General features: G+C 37.4%; 1 protein-coding gene across 1 annotated transcript in view; it reads right to left on the reverse strand.

Moving 5' to 3' along the window:
- The window catches only part of PLCE1 (phospholipase C epsilon 1), an 838,097-nt gene that overhangs the window by 58,333 nt on the left and 761,602 nt on the right, over nt 1–18,162 (reverse strand). Inside the window, exon 30 of the mRNA XM_044055634.1 lies at nt 15,507–15,725. Coding sequence (XP_043911569.1) covers nt 15,507–15,725 — 219 coding nt within the window. The remainder of the gene's footprint in view (nt 1–15,506; nt 15,726–18,162) is intronic.

Below are 18,162 nucleotides of genomic sequence, written 5' to 3' on the forward strand. Positions count from 1 at the left end.
TACATCCTATTAAGAGACTGCAGTTAGAAGCAATGTGAGAAAATCCCATTTTATGAAATTTTGGAGAAGAAACTTGTTCTGGAATTGCAATACTGTTAAAAAAAGTATTCAGACTTTAGATTATATTATTGTGAAGTTTGGGTGGATACATGTTAGACATAATAACAAGCCACTTTGTTTCATTGTAATTTATACATATACTAATCTAACAAAAACAGATGCTTTATTTGCACTTTTGAAGCCATATGTGATCATTAATATGGACATTATTATTATAGATGACTTTAAGAAAGTTTATTGATAATAATAAAGATGGTAAAGAGTTGCAAGAGGTAATGAAGTTAGGGCACTTAGTCTTGGAAAAAACAGAGATTATACGTATAAGAGATCACATTTTCCGATAGAAATTGATTATGTTTTATTTTCTGAATCACTGTTAGAATTACTAGGCTTGGACGCTCTACACATTTCCATTTTTTAAAACAGGACATTTTATTCCATGTAGGTATTTACCCAAAAAATATTTTCAATCACAATATCCTGACTATCCTTTTGATATGTAATTTGTGAAAAATACATCCTAACACGAGTAAAAGCTATACTATCTAAGAGGGCTGTCAGTTCCATACTAACAGTCAGAGAATCCTTGCAGATGACATGATTTGTACCAACATGAATAAAAATGGATTCATACTTCCTTACATTAAGGCATTCCCAGCCTTGCCTCACATCTTCTATTTTTGCAAGCATAACACTATTTAATGTTCATTATCTTATCTGTACTCTGGGGAATAACATGTAAATTCTAAGTTGCCACTACTGAATTCATGTATTCCATACCAAACAGTTTCTTATATTTCTTCAGAAATCTTCTGTCTTTTGTTATATTTTCTCTCCTAGGTCCCCCTACATATATTCACTATTGCAAATCAACATCCCCACCCATGAATACAATTCCCTTCTGAAAGCTGACTTTTCCAAAAACTTCTCTTAAGCTTCATAAGAGTAGTTTTAGGTTAAATACAAATACATGTCAGCATAACCCCCTCCACCCCCCACCACCACCACCAATTCATAGATTGTTACTAGGCTAACAACCCAGGAAGCCTTTCAATGCCTAGCCAAGTTTTCCCAAAGAATAATTATGTCCTGTAAAATAGAACACAGAGGGCCAGGCATTTACAAGCTACCACTGTGCATAAGGGGTATGGGTGCCAGGCCTGGTGTAAATTTCCTCTTCCCTATCCATTGCTCTAGTCTGTACTTAAGCTTGGTAACAGACACATTCAGATTCCCATGGATGGGAAGCCTGTTCCATAGGAGGGGCAGTCCCTGGGACACATACTTGTCTCTCCAGCATGTTCTGTTTAATTCATGCACAAAATTCTGTACTGTTTGACTTATGAATATGCAGGAGAGTCATAACTGTGGGGATTGTGGATGCCTTGTAAGTCACACACAGCTCACCCCTCAGCAAGCTATAGGAGACGGAGTAGAAGAGAAGGGATTTAAGGCACTTTGCATAATGCAGGTTTGTTACACCTTGTACTTTTTTTTGTAAGGAACCGCTGAGGTCACTCTAGTCACTACATATATCTGGCCAGTTACATAATTTAGGAAGCACTGTGCTCTATGATTGGTCTGATAATGGTGGAGCTAGATGCCATGTCCTTACTTATAAGTTGTGCAACATAAAGGGTTTCCTCTCCACTGTGGCCACAATGGTGGCTGTAGGTAAGGCTACTGTCTACGTGCGTACCCAAATCCCTGACCATTGGGTTGACTCTTAGGGCTGTATTATCAACATGGTAATTAGACAGGATGGTTGACTTCCCAAATGGTACAATTATGCATTTCTTAGCATTGAGCTTAAGACCATGGCTTTGGCACTATTTGTTAATCATAGATAGCCCTTCTTGAAGAAAGCTAGTGTCTGCAGGGGAGTGGATGATAACTCCCACTACCACTTAGCCATAAACCTTCAGCATTTGCTTCCATTTCAGAGAAATACATGCCAAAAGGGAACAGGCCCAGTACTAAGCCCTGTGGGGACTCTAGTAGTGACTGGCCTGTTAGTGGAGATGGCCTTACCTGTTTTGACCTCCTGGGTCCTATCACTGAGCCAGTTGGGTATCCAGTGCATGATAAAAGGTTTTATACCTAAATTAATGAGCTTGTCTATAATGCCTGTGTGGAATACTGTATCAAAATCCTTGGTCAGGTAGAGGTAAGCTGTGTGCACAGTCTTGCCTTCATCCAATACTTTGGTGACCTAAAAGTCCACCAGATTTAATAGACATGACCTTCCTTTAACAAAGCTGAACTGGAATGGGTCAAGCATTTGCAGGTTACCTATGTCCTCATTTATCATATCAATGCTGACTCTTTCCATGGTGTTACATATGAAGCTGGTTAGACTTATGAGTCTGTAGTTACTCAGATCAGTGGTTGAACATCCTTTGTGCAGGGGAATGACTGTAGCCATCTTCCATTCCTTGGGCACAAAACTTGCCTGTAGGTAAGCTGAAAAAGGATTCAAGTGGATTAGAGAGGTTATGTTTCATGCTATTTATTAAGCATCCTGGGATGTTATCTGAGCCCATTAATGCAGTGTTTTTGGCCTTGGAAAGTGCATTGCTGTCCTGTTCCCTAGTAATGGCTGTGGAGATTGTGGTATGGAGTATTTCCTTTGGACTACGGGGGAAGTGGGAGGAGAAATTTGAGATGAACCATTCAGCCAAAAGGTTGGCAATGGCCTCTGGTTCAGTGTGGGTGATGCCATTTACAACAAGTTTTGCCTATTGCTGTGTATTTCCCTTGAAGTTACACACAGATGTAGAAAGCATTGTGGTTATCCTTTGACCGAGAAGCTATTTTTCTACAAATTTTCTAAAATTTTTTTACAAAGTATTAATTAACCCTCTTAGTTGTCTGTTTAGATTGTTCAGGAGCTGTTAGTATATATGGCTTTGTTCCTCCTACACTTGGCCAAGATTTTTTTTTCATTCGTTGCATAACTGATTGATATTGTGACTCCACCAGGGTGGCTTATCTTTTGAGTTTATCTTATCTTATTTTAGAGTGGGCACTGCTCTCTCTAAAGAGCTATCAAAATGGCTGTGCAGGGTTTTTAAGTAGCTCAGCATATGCTATGGTGTCTACTGGGTTAGGGGGTGCTTGGAATTTAGCCAAGGTGTCACTTAGTAGAGAGGTGTTAACCTTGGAATAGTTCCTAAAGGTTTTTGGTTTTGTTGGATACCTCAATTTAATTTTTATTTCAAGCAATCCTGCCTTATGGTCAGATCTGACGAGTGAAGACATATTGGGTGAGGAACATCACCCCCCCCCCCACAAAAGGCCTTTGTAAATGGAAACATAGATAATGACTTTGTAAATATAAGAAACTACCAACAATTTATGTACCTTTTATTGTTTAAATAGATAATGACTTTGTAAATATAAGAAACTACCAACAATTTCTGTACTTTTTATTGTTTTACATGATTTTTCAAGCTTGCTTGCATAAAAAAGCTTGTCTATTGCTTAAATCAAGAACTAAAAGCAAATCAATAAAATATGGGAAAATACTATCTTAATTCTACATATAATGTGATTAATATATTTTACATCCCCCACCTCAGCAGCCCAAGATCACATTATATTAATTTTAACTTGCTTCTGTTCAGCTTTTCTTTGCCACAATTTAAAGTCTAGATACCTTACAACCAAGAAAAAATACTTTCTTGCTTTAATATCTTTAACATATACAGCAGTCGCTGTTAAGACCCCATTTCACATTTAAAATACCCCCGACTGCACACTGTACAAGAGAGCTTTAAATATAATATGCTGTACATCATCAGTTTTATACAAATATTTATAAAAAAATGGTTTTACTTATAATTATATCTTCAGTCCCTTCAGTGTCCTCTTACACATTAATAACAGAGTGGGATATTTGCTTTACAATCCAACTACCATTTTAACACATCAACAAAATTCCATTATTCAGGCACTTCTTACAAGGCAACATTTCACACATTTGTTCCTATGTAATATGATTAATGCTTTATACTCTCCCAATTATTCATTATTTTCAGAATGTTATTGTTTTTTCATCCTATCCTCCTCTTAGTACTAGTCTCTGGTTCAAGTCCAAAGTACTTCTGATTCTCCTAGTTAGCTCCTATACTTTTTTCTGTCACTGAAATAGTTTGCCTTGGAACATGGGAAAAAATTTCACTGGCAAAGTGTTTGAGCAGATTTTATTGTCAGCAGAATGAGAAGCACAGTCCCCTTCTACTGCTGGCTCATTATTTGTTGGCTAAGCTTTTTATTTCCTCCTTAACCTATTCTATATCCAAAATGCATCTTATTCTCCAGGGACAACTATTCTGAAAAAAGCTGTATATAGCAGCTTGAATTGCATATCTGTCTCTTGACATTCCTTGACTGTTGGATAAACTTGCTTTTCTTCTGCCTGGTGTACAGACAATGATCATTTTCCACCAACATTCTGCTGTCCCCAATTTTTGACACTTTCTCCTTCCTTCAGTTACAATTTTGCCTAGATCAACTCCTGCTGGTATGTCTTTGCTGCCTTCTCACGGCAAGAACTGAAGCATATACTCAATTAACAAGTCCTGCTATGGAACATCAGTCCATTAGCTTATTTGTACTTTTATAAAACTAATGCCATCTACTCATATGTACTTACTAGGCTATTGATTCATGAGGATATTTAGAAGCCTAGTCATAAATTCCCATGAACTCCTTAGCCCTTATATTTTAAGTGCAAATAACCCAGAGATGAGCAGAATATTTACATGTTACATCTATCCATGATGGAAAGGTGTACTAAACTAGGGATGCATTTATGGATACCTGTCCATTCATCCAGATTACATCTGAATAGTGAAAAGAAATATTTTGTTTTATGTGGAGAGGACGATAACTGTAAAGAAGTGAAGGATGATAACTGTAAAGAAGTGATAATTTTCTGTGATACATCTCTCTCTCCCCAACATGTTCTATTTATGTTACAAAAGAGATTTATATCTTTTGAGTGGGTGTTAATGCCCCTAATGGACTTGTGAATGCGCTGTAGGTCTGACAGGATAGGGTGTTGAGGCAATGTACCCTAGGCAGAGATCATCCCACAGTAACCTGTATGACACTGAGAAGAGGGAGAAGGCTTGACATGATCTGCATAGACTGTATGATTTAGACCCTTGATTTTTCTTAGCAAGAACGCATTGTGGACATTTGAGTTGCATCAGAAATTTGGAAAGGTACAAAATAAAGGGGGAATTATACTCAATGATTGGGATGACAGGGCTGTTCCAGTGGTGTAAAAGGATAAAGCTCTAACTACGGTCCAGCTGACTTGTGTTTGATTAGTGGCATGGGCAACTAATGGAGAAGCAGAGAAAGGACAGACATGACCATCCAAAGTAGGAAGAAGTTCTCCGATTTGCTCCCTAAGGGGAGGCATGATCTGAGTTGGCCTCAGACATAATCAATGAGTTGAGCATCTGTTTCTAAGGTTTCTGTTTAAAGAATGCTTTGAGCCAGTCCTTTGGTTGGGTGACAATTTTTACCTCACATCTAGTTTTGGCTGATTTGATCAGTGTCTGGAGTTCTTTCTTAAGTTTAGTAACTTCAGAGTTAAATTATTTTAATGCGTAATGAGTTTTTTTTTTCTTTTATTACAAGGGCATGTTTTACATTGGGGTTCCACAATATGGTTTTAATTTTTTTATCTGGTTTAGCATTTACTCTGGAGAGGGGCATGCATCTATGCAGCTATTCACACCTGCATAGAATTTGGCAGTAAAGGATTCTGCACAAGTAGTGCAGTTATCAAGTTGGAAGGAAATACTGAATTTAGCCAGGTTATCATTAAGTTTCAGTAGATTAGCCTTGGTATATTCTCTGAATACCACGCTATTGGAGGATGCTTCTAGCTTCATTCTTAAGGTGAAGGTGACTCTTTTGTGGACTGATTTGGCCTGGAGGGAGTTACAGATCTGTCCCATTCTGGTGAGGACCATATCCAGGAACGTGTCACTGCTGATTGGCATTTGAACTAACTGGTTCAGAAATTTCATACTGATGAAGCTCTGAAATGTCTGGGCATACATCTATACATCTCCTAGTTAATGAAGGATACTCAAAGTCCAACAGGAGACTGGTGCTTGGCTTAATCCATAGGGACTCCATACTAGTTAGGTAGGACTTATGGACTGAGGAGGACATAGAGGGGTCCATCAGTTAGTCATGATGTAATACGGGGTCTTGTTACTATAAACGTTGGATGTGGAGGAGTTCCAGACTGTTGTATTGTCCAACAAGTCTGAAGGTGAAGTGCTTTTTTACAAATCTGGAGACACTGCTGCCTTTAGTGCCTTCGTCTAGTGCAGTGGGCCAGAATGAGTGGTAGGTGTTGAAATAATGCTGTAATGTAGTGCTGTCAATGGTCTTGAACCAGGTCTCCATAATAGTGCATATATCAATGTTGTCCAGGCTAAGCAGTGCTTGTAGGGAATAGAGTTTTTGTTAAGTCTCCTAGTACTGAGCAGCAATACCTTTATGTTATTCAGATCCTGTTTTGTTATGCTGGAAGCTTTCAAGGACTGATATTGCCTAAAAAAGGGTACTATGGGGTGCAAAGTATTAGCCAATATAAAAAAAAGCTTTGGGAGGATAAGTGCAGGCTTTTCCTGGCAAAGCAGCCTCCTAGTATGACATATGCGGGACCCACTTTGAATGACACCAGAAGCTAACCCAACTGTTAAAATCAATTATCTTTAGTTTGTATTGTGAAATCATTCTTTGTGATGGTAAAATGCTGCTCAAGACAAACTTCAAACTTGACTCTGACAACTATTCCAAGAGCTCTATTATGTCTGTCTTCACATAGTCCAGGGAGGTACATTTCAAGTCGTTTACACCTAAGTGCATTATGGCTGTGTCAAATGTGCAGTTGTGCTACAAGGACTTGAGTGCATGCATGAGGAGGTGATACCTGGTATGTGATAGGTAACTGAACATGACTCTTAATATGCATTGTCTGGTGAGTGGTACATCAGTGTGTCTCACAATGCAGGCACCGATGAACAGGATGTTTGATTGTTTGGAGGTCTGTCTTATAAGGTTTTGTATTGAGACACTGTGACTCCTTGATGCATGCTTCAAGGTGGGTGCTACTTGTTTTGTGTGTCTGTGAGGTTGCTGAGGATATGTGTTTCGTAGGTTAACTTTAGAAGGTCTTTGTAGTTTAGGCAGGTAAATTTTAAGAGCATCAGCATATACAGGTCTATGTGTGACAGGTATAGTGTGGTGTTGTATGGTATTGACAACCGGCTTCTTATCTGTAGTGTCTTCATGTGAGACTTTTGCTACTATTAGCATTTCTCACACTTTGTTTCAGTTTAAGTAGTAGGTGGTTGTCAGTAAACATGAGACAACTGCTACACTGTCTCAGGATGCCCATTTCAACTAGGCTGGCTACAGAAACAGTTTGAAAGCATAAATCCATGATTTTAGGTGTGTACTGATGTGGGTTGAAGGGGGAGTAGCACCTATGATGTTTGCAGTTGATTATGGAAGGTGTTATCTGTCTGGCAATGGAGATAGTGCTGGTCTCAACTCAACTGCATTAAACTAAGAATATATTACCCATAGCCTCTTCTCTCACCAGAAGCAAAACAGCAGCATTAATCCCGAGCTGCTTCCTGAATAGTAATATTGATCCAGATGTTGCTGTGTTCAGTACACTTGATATAGTCTTTTCTTGGTTGATAACCTGGACAGAACCTACAGCAGTAGGTGTACACAACAGACAATCAAGCTACATAAAGGTCCTGAAGAGATTCTTACCAAAACAGCAACCAGACCACACAGTGAAATCCCATACACACTGCCCAATTACAGACAAGCAGGAAGCAAATGTCACTCTGCTTGTCTGTAATTGGGCAGTGTGTATGGGATTACAGACAAGCAGGAAGGAAATGTCACTCTGCTCCTTCTCTTACCAGAAGCAAAGAAGCAGCATTAATCTCAGGTGGTCTCCTAAGAATCAATTTTAAAGGCTTTTTGGCGATTACTAATGTCTAGGAGGGCTAGGAAATAATGCCCCTCTGCTCCTTCTCTCACAAGGAACAAAACAGAAGCAGTGATTCCTGAGAAACAGTTCCCAAGCTTTTCAGTGATTGGTAGTCTAGTCCCAGATGTTAACATATTTTAAATGTAAGATGGTTTAGAATCTGACTTCCATTTTCTAGTAATTGTTTTTTGACAGCAACCAGAATTAAGCTTAACAAGGCCTTATTCTGTCTTGCTAATTCAGATCATGTATCCCAACTCTAAAAAAAGTAATTTCATTAGTTATACTTGTTTGTTCGCCAAATATTTCTGACAGAGTACTCCATAGGGGAATTTTTAAAGTCAGTCAGCTCATTACACTTCCAAATCATAAGTTCACAGTTACCTTTTTCTTCCCCATCATACCTCCATTTACTATCTACCAAAGGAAACATTATTTGAAGTCTGACTGAGGTATAAAAATAACTATGCAAACACTTCCAAGCAAAAATCATAAATCTTCCAGAGTTTGTTGCATATATGTTCACAAATTGTTTCCTTGTGAATTGCTTATCCAATCTCTCTTCCCAAACTGTTTTAACCTCCTTTGACTGACTCTTATATTTATTGTGCAGTATTTATATGCTTTACTAATTAACCCTTTTTAAATTGCAACTTGTGCTTTACATTCGACTAAAAACTATCAGAGCAGGTCTTTCACTAGATTCCCCTATCCCATCTTCTCTTTGCCTATATTCTGATATCAATCACTGATAGGAAGGCAGTTTCTAGCTTGCAATCCAAATGTCTTCCTGTACTCTTCCCATTCTATTAACTTTACCTCCCTAATTATTGGCTCCCAATACCTTAGTTTCTTTGCCAGTTTTCTCCAGAAAATTCCAGCCCCCTCTTGCCTATCTTTGGTATCCCTAATTCTCCCTATCGGTAGAATCTCCTTTCTCTATTCTTGTGTTCACTTGGTTTTTAGAAAATTTTCTACTACTTCATTAATATAATATTCCATATGATTGTTGTAATTTTCCTTAAGGATCTGCATCCAAAATCCCACTCTTTCCTTATTTCTTGAATTTTTCCCCTGCTTCATCATCCTTTTCCATTTTGAACTACGGCTTTCTGGTTGTATTTTGTATATTAGTGTTAAATGTGTAGCTCTAAAATATCCCTTCAACTCCCTCCTAATTAATATTGTGTCAGGGAATGCAAATGCTTCCATTGTCCTATTCATAAAATTCCAGCTTACTTTCTTGAATGATTTCTCTGCATCAAGACACAACTACAATATTTTCTTACATTCTGCTTCCCTCTGGATCATCATTATTCCAGTAATGTCAAACATTTGCCTCCCTCCCCACAAATCCACATTGATCCATATGTATTCATTTTGGCAACACCTTTCCCAGTCTTGTACCTGTTATAGACATAAACACTTTATAATCATGGCATAAAATTGAAATGGGCTAGGTCTTATGGGTCTTTGCTATCTTTAGGTAATACAGCCACCATAGCTTTCTTCTAGGGTATGGGTACTTCCCCTTCCTTTTAAAATACTGTTAAAAAAACTTCCAGATCTTTATCACTTTCTTCCCTCCTAGCTTCCAAACCTCCACAGGAATGCCATCTATTTCTGGAGACTTTCCTGCAGACTGACAAGTCAACATTTTATCCCATCTTCTCTTTTCTTAAGTGTTAATTGTTGATCATCATCTACCTCTAACCTTAACATACACAAGTCTTCCATAAATATTTCTATTTTTCCCTTTCTTATTTTCCATGTTTCTCTGCTTTATACAAATTTTCATAAACTTTCCAAAATATCTCTAATACAGCTATAGGATCACTGGTTATTTTTCTTTTTATAGGCTCCCTAAGTATGTCAACAACCCTTTCCACTTTCTGTTGCCTAAGTTGTCATGCTTAAAGTTTTTGTGCTCAGGTTCCAGAGTTATTATCAAAAAATAGTTGCCCAACAGCAATATTTCTAAACACATGCAACGTTCTGTTGCCTAAGTTGTCATGCTTAAAGTTTTTGGGCTCAGGAATTAGTATAAAAAAATAGTTGCCCAACAGCAATCTTTCTAAACACATGCATATTATATTCTCGTTAGTACTCTGCATGTATGCCTCTTTTTGTTCTGTGAGTCTCCTTATTCTGGAATACTTTAACCTTTGTCCCCCCTCTAAATAATTCCAGTTGCTACTTAATTATACCTCTCTCTATTTTATTTTTATCCTATTTTTAAACTCCACTTTCATTTTATCCTACTCAAAAGATATTACTTCTAAAGACATTTCTGTCTTCTCCAATAACTTTTGAATAATTTCCACCAGTCATTCTTTAAATTCCTCTCTTTTTAAAAGCTAGGTGGAAAAGCACCAGTGTCACATTTTTACTGCATTACCCTGCATTTTTATCTTAGCTGTTACTGACGCATAATCTGAAATAGTTACTGGATGTGTGCCGAAGCTTTCAATTAAATGATTGTGTTTCTGTGAAACAATTTCTGTCTAGTCTAGCCCATTTACTGTATCTTGGGTAATAATATGCAAATTCTCACCAAGTTACTACCACTGAATTTACATCTTCCATACCAAATATTTTCATAAATTCTTCAGAAATCTACACTCTTTTATTATATTTTCCCTTCTAGGTCCTATGGATACAACATCACTGTTAGAAATCATGTTCCCGTCCCCATCTATAAGTAATATTCTCTGCTGAAAGCGGATTATTTCTTCCCAAAAATTCTTAAGCTCCATAACAGCAGTTTTAGGTGGAATACAAATACATGCCAGTGTAATCTCCCTCCTTTGCCAGTATCCCTTTACTACTACAAATTTACCATTGTTTTCTTATTTGCCTCTTCTGTCAATATTGGAGCTCCTCTAGCAATTAGTGGAAGCACTCCCCATTTCTTTTGTCCCCAATATTCTGCAGAATATCTGCCCTGAAATCTTTTCTTTATCAAATTCACATGCTCAGCTCTTTTCTAAACATGTCAGCATTTCTTAATATAATTCAATACTCTTATCTTCTTGTCTACACCTGTGAGGCCATTCACATTTAAAAATAATATGGATAGTATAGCCATAATGATTAGTTATTATTCTCATCTATTATATAGGGCAGCTTTTTAAATGTCCATTTCCAACTTTTGTGTTACATACACTCACTAATGCTTCACTGGTTGATCTTTTATACAGTTATTTCTTGTCATCTCCATTTTACAGGACATATTGCTTTATCGAAAATCTTCAGAAAAAAACATCTCTATAACCTATTACGTTAAAGCAAACACAGAAAACTATGTCTTCAAATCCCTCCTGATAGGATCAATTGTCTCAAATTGACAAATGTATCCACAGGTATTACATAACCTAAAATTACTTGCACTAATTGCTGTCTGTTCTTGTTTCATCTGTATTCCCATCCCAGATGTGAAAACAGCTTGCATGTTTTCAGAAAATATTAGCTTTTAGCCTTATGAAAAAGTAAACTATCTTAAAATAAAACTAAATTATATACTGTTCTAGTAGATGTATTTATGTATTTAGGGAGGTAGAAAGCCGCACTTATTCACTTCCAATAATTTCACACCTTATTTTTTACTAATATGCGTGCCCTTGTACATTTTAGATTTAAGAATTCTCGAGATTTATTGCTTGCACCTGTAGTACTAGCTTACCTCCATGGGACAATAAAAGAATGTAGAACTTCTCTCAGTAGCAGTCTTCTCAAATCTCACCGAAAATGTATTTGCTAAAAGAAAACTGCATTACTTTCACAATGTTGTCTTATTTTAAAAGCCCATATGCTTACACACAAAAACTTATTAGATTAAACCAAGGGTTAATCCAGGCATTCACCAATGGAAAAGTAAGAGAAAACATCTGAACTCTACATATATTATAAGCAGTGCACTTTTATACCCCAATCGTCCACCACAACAGGTCAAGATCACAGCAGATTAACTTAAACATGTTTTTGTCCCACCTTTCTTTTCTGTCTTTACATTACATTGTAATGCCTGCATTTCCTAAAACTAAAAATAGCAAAAAGCACCTGCTTACTTTAGTATCTTTATTACATACAAATTCTTGATTATATAACACACAATTTACATTATGAAATGCTTTGTACAAATATGGTTAAGAACAAAAATTGTTTACTTAGTTACTTTTTTCCCTTTTAGTGCCCTCCTAAACATTAATGACATGAAGTGGGTTATATGCCTTTCAGTCCACCCCACAAGTCTAAGAAGGTCAACCAAGGTCCAATCATTCTCAGCCAATTTTTCATGTAAAAACAATACTTCACAAATGTGACAGATGTTTTATAGTGTCACATTTATTCACTAATTTCTGTGCCATTGGTCTTCTTCCTGTTCATCAACATCTCCCAACCCCAGACTCCAGTTCAAGTTCAAGGTACTACTGATTCTTCCACTCCTGTGTTTTTTTCTGCCTCTCAAGAATTTTCCTTCAGAGCACTGAAAAATGTTTCACTAGCAAACTCTCTCTATGAGCTTTATTATCAGAAGAATGAGAAGCAGAGTCCTCTTCTGTTTGATTTCTCACTTTTTGTTGGACAGAATTTTGTATTTTCTCCTTAGCCTGTTCTGCAACAAAAATGATTCTGATTCTCACAGAAACATTCTGAAGACGGCTAGATACAGCAGCTTGAGTCCCACTCCTGGCTCTCAACACTTCCTGACTGCTGGGATAAATTTGCTTCTCTTCTATACAGTAAGTAAACATTTTCCACAAACACTCTCCTGTCTCCAATTTTTAATAATTTGCCCTTCTTCTACAGTTTTGTCAGGATCAAATCCTTTGCTGGTATGAATGCATCCTTACTAATACAGGTCTTGACTGCTTTCTCATGGCCAGGTTTGGAACATACACACAACATGCCCTTTTAATTAACAAATCCTACTGCAGAATACCAGTCGAGTTTCTTATTTGTGCTTTCATAAAATGAATACAGTCTGTTCATTTCAGTTTGTCCAGTTTTTGTGGTGTGCTCTGTCTTCTTACACTATCATTTTGTTAAATAGCTCTTCTTGAGCAGTCTGGTACTTATAGCTAGCCTTTTCTTCATTTTGAGCTTTGATTTTTGCAGTTTTATCAGTTCATCTGAATATATGTTTAATGCTTCTACAACTTTTCCCAGCCTTCTGTTATATGAGTTGATATACTCCAACATGTCATTTATTTTAATCAGCTCTGAGCACATTTGATTTATTTTTCCTCTAAATTACTGAAAGTCATCTCTTGTATCAAAGCTACAGCTTGAACTGCTATTGGCTGAACAGCTGCAGGATTCTTCCCAGTCTGTGTTTTCTCTTCACTTTTTCTAGCACGTTTTCTTTCAGGATTTCTAACTTTGTTCTTTTCCAGCACCCAGGCTATGTTCTTACTAGCCAGTAATTGAATTTTAGTAAAAGTGGCAGAATTACTAGCTCTTGTCTTCTCAGTTTCTTTTTTCATACTTGGAGAGCTGAAGTTAAGCTGGTGATCAGTGTCCTTTATTTCTCTTTTTCTTAACCACTACAATTACTTTTCTTTTTTTAAGCAAAGCAACTGATTCTGTTCATTCTGTCAGATATGTATGGAACAAAGGAATGAATCTTCTCTGACATATTATTGATGCTACATGAATCTCTGTGTCCATTTTCCCCAAGGCAACCTAATGACGTGGTATGCAATATGATAATATATCTTGAAACACCACAAAAAGTTAAATTTTAGCTTTAGTTTAACAGGAAATAAGTGGTCATGTGACCTTTTTCTAACTCTCTAACTGTGCTCAAATAAGATTACCAATCCATCTGCAAAGCAGTGTTGCGTTATGGTATGTCAGCATGAATATTTTATGAGTATAACATTTGAAATACTTCAATACATTGCATTAAAAAGCACAGAGCAATTATGTTGTTATATTAAACACTTTATAATAATAAAACCTATTTTAATAACTAGGTAGATCCACTTTTCAGAGAGGGGACCTGGGGGCAATGTCTGGTTGAATTATTTGTTCAAAGTCACACAGTAGGCAGATGTGAGCTGAGGGAATCAAACCCTGTACCACATGAACAAAAACTTAGAGCCTTAACCTCTGTGCTACTGCCAGAACTTTTTTTGTGCAGCCATTGAATTATGCTTTTGAGAATTAGTAATGTGCTTTGGGATACCCCAGGTTTCTGATGCTCCACAGCTGTGGGAAAATAGATTGGAGTTATTTTTTTCCTCCAGGTTACCTTAATTCCACATAGTCTCGGTTCCCAAGCTATATCCAATCTGCCATAGACAGAAGTCCTTGAAGCTCTACACAAGTTTTCTGTTACTTTGCCCCTACTACATGTGGAGGGGGGGGGTTGGGGCTTACAGGTTGGCAATGATGTATCATCCTTAATTCTACATCACTTCAGGAAGTGAGTTCTATCTAGGTCCATAATTGGTTTAACATCATCTGCACAGTGTAGCTTATTGCTTAAGAAACGTATAGTATGTTATCATCAACAGCAAACTGTGATATGCTGCTTTATCTCCCACTCTCCAAGAGGGAATGTGGTTTTCATGAATCATCACACTTTCCATTTTTTCTCATAATCAAAAGAGCCTAACTATCTAGACCTGCCAGGTTCTACCTGCCCTGGTAGACCATCCAACAATGTACATTTGCTTTGTAGCCCCTGTGACTAGTTCAACAGGCAAAGCCTTTGTTTCTGTGGTGAACAGGGTGGAATTTTGAGTGGAATGGAATAAATGCTTAGCTGAAACACTTCTTGTCTTCATTTTCACATATAATGCATTGGTATACCTGAAAAAAAACTTAAAATAAGCATTCTCTTATAGGCAATGATTTTCAGTCTGGTCAGCAGCTTCTGAGACAACTTATTTTTTAAAAGTATAACCAACTGTGTTATTTTCATACAATCTGTACACCGTCTAACAACCAGACACTGTAAAGGTGCACTTACTCTGGATTTGTACTTCTTCAAAAAGAAGCAAATATTTATGATAGGAGTAGGTATTACAATGGAATGTCAGCCCATCTGGGGATGTTTTAGTAAATGGAATATCTGAAGGATTCACCCAGCCATTGCAGTGCCTCAGTGCAGACAAAAATAACTCTTTATGGTAATTGTTACTCATTTTAAAATTATGTTAATTTCAGCTACCCTGCTGTCATACTAGTATAATCCCCCAGTTGAAAAGCACACATAACCAGCCAGTATACAATATTTTTTCTATCCATTTCATAACTGAATGTAACCTTTTTTATTTAAATAAAGCTAGTACAAAAAGACAATATTTTACATTAAATGTTTTTGCTGCTCAGGCAAATCTACCTCCATTTTGAAATTATATGGTGTGCACTGACTTTAATTGTCAATTACCTGAATTTGTTCTTTCAGCTTAAGAATAAATTTTCCAGCTCCTCTCCACTTGATCTGTGCCTGATACACACTCTCACTGTCTGAAAGAACCCGCTGAAGTGGCTTAGATGGTGCGCCTTTTTTGCTTGCTGCCTCTCTACTGATTTCTTCCAATAGAACATAATCACTCGGGCTAGGATTATTCAGTATGCTGTTAGAATATTTGGCTTTGCTAAGAGCCTGTGAAAGAAAATAAAATGGGAAATTATGCATCACATAATTTGTTACAAGATCAGAATCAGTACACATCCAAAACGAGATCATCAGGAACTGATGCACAATTATTTACATCAAAAATACACAAAAGCTTGAATAAGAAAAAAATATACTGATGTGATATACTTAGACTTGAGTCTAACCTTGATATGACGAATATTTAGATGGTGATGCCCAAACTACTACAAATAGCTTCAAAAGGACAGTCAGAAAGATTATGGAAAATTAAAGTAAGTGGTCTATTACATAGGTAGGTACTAGACTATTGGCCCTAGGGCCTTTATAAGCCTAGCCAAAAAGGTACCCTGGCTTACACCACCCAAGAAAATCATTTTCCTGTGCCTCTGTCGAGCAAAGCCACAGAAGTGATCTCCAGGGTGAATTTCCTATCTCCCATCCAATCATCAAGATTTTTTCTTGAACAGTGCTAATGAGGAGCTTTGTTTGATATAGATAGGTAGTTTGTTCCAGAGTATGGGAAGTCTCTTGGACAGGAATCTATCCCTCCTGCATGTTCTGTTTATTGTGGTGACAAGGTTTAGGTCCCTAGAGCATGTAGCTTGGAGGGATTGGTATTTTTTTAAGTGGAGCATGTCCAACAACTCTGGATTTGACATAGCTTTGCATGTTAGGCAGAGATCGCCTCTGAGTAGGTGATATGCGATGGAGTAAAGCTGTAGTTTTTTTTAGATGGTCTGCGTAGGGCATCTGTTTGAGGCTAGTAATCCTCTTTGTGAGGTATTTCAGCGGCCTTTCCAGTTGTTGTAGATGTCTTGTGAGGTACATACAAAAAGGGGGCACTGTATTCTATAATGGGTCTAATGAGTAATAAGTAGAGGAGAACAATGACCTCTTTTTTCCTGGATGAGAAACCTTTTGTGATGAGGTGTGCCACATAGAAGGATTTCCTGACTACTGTAGCGATGTGATTATCAAAGGAGAGACTACAATCCACCTGTGTCCCAAGGTCTCTTATCACACTTTCGGTGTTAAGTAGACTACCGCCTATGTGGTAGTTCATGGGTACAGAGTTTTTACCAAAAGGGATGACAGTGCACTTTTTGGCATTGAGCTTGAGGCCATGGCTTTGACACCAGGCATTTGTCTCAGTGAGGCCCTTTTGTAGGATGTCCACATCATTAGGAGTTTTGATTATGGCTCCGAGTTTGCAGTAATCTGCAGACTTCATTAGCTAAAGACCTTCTGTGTTAGCCTGTACTTCAAAGAAGTAGATACCAAACAGGAGAGGACCCAGGACTGAACCCTGTGGTACTCCAGTTGTCACTGGTCTGAAGTCGGATTTGGAGTCTACTACTTTCACAGTGTGGGTTCTGTCAGTGAGCCAGCTGGCAGTCCATCTTGTGACATTGGGATTTATACCTAGCTTAGTGAGTTTATCTATAATTCCAGAGTGGGGGATGGTGTTGAAAGCCTTGGCGAGATCTAGATAGGCTGTGTGAACCACCTTACCCTCATCTACGGCTTTGTTGACCGCTTCAAAGAAGTCTATCGGGTTTAGGAGACATGATCTGCCTTTCACAAACATGATGTAAAAACAGTGGGAAGAGACATCCCTTAAGGGGTCTGTACTGGTGCCCCATTGGTTTTCAATATATACAAGGCATAAATAATCGTAAAATATACAGATATTAGCAAGCCTTTAGTATGAATAACATCTGCAAAAGAGTCTTTAAAGATTCCGACATCTCTTGTTTACATTCACAAGCTGACCATATAAAATAACACCCCTCAAGTGTGAACAAATTGATACCCTAAGATTCAAGAAACCAGAATTAAACGGGAATTACCAGCTGGGTGGGCACACCAATAAAATATATATAACCACTGAGTGCAAATATACAAATAAGTGATTAACATTTGGTAAACATTTTGACAATCTATGCAAGGAAGCATCCAATCTCAGCACATGCATATTGAAGCTTCTACTCTGCAGGGAATGGGTCATATCTAGCCAACAGCTTAGCAACAAACTTCAATATGGATTATGGATACTCACTCTGGTCATATCCGAAGCATATATAAACAATACAAACGTTTTAGGAAATGTTACCAAAACACTTTCCCTGAAATTTTCTGTCTATACATAAAAGTGAAAAATAAACACATTAAATCAGTATACACTAAGTAACAGATAGTAATGTGAAAGGAAGGGATTGAAATTATCTGAAAGACAAACTAAAGGTTGCACTAGATGGGAATTATAAATCTGTGGAGCAACAGCTATCATTGTGTAGCACTAGACAGGCAAGACTCATTCATTTCAACAGTAATAGTGTAGAGTAACTTAAGAAGGATGAGACAAGCAAATAGTCTGCAAAGTTTTAAACATGTATTAGCAATGTATATGTGGGGGTGGGGTTGGCAAAAGAGACATGAGTAG

The sequence above is a fragment of the Protopterus annectens genome, chromosome 14.part0, assembly GCF_019279795.1.
Source record: "Protopterus annectens isolate FY-2018-M chromosome 14.part0, PAN1.0, whole genome shotgun sequence".
Taxonomy (NCBI): domain Eukaryota; kingdom Metazoa; phylum Chordata; order Ceratodontiformes; family Protopteridae; genus Protopterus; species Protopterus annectens.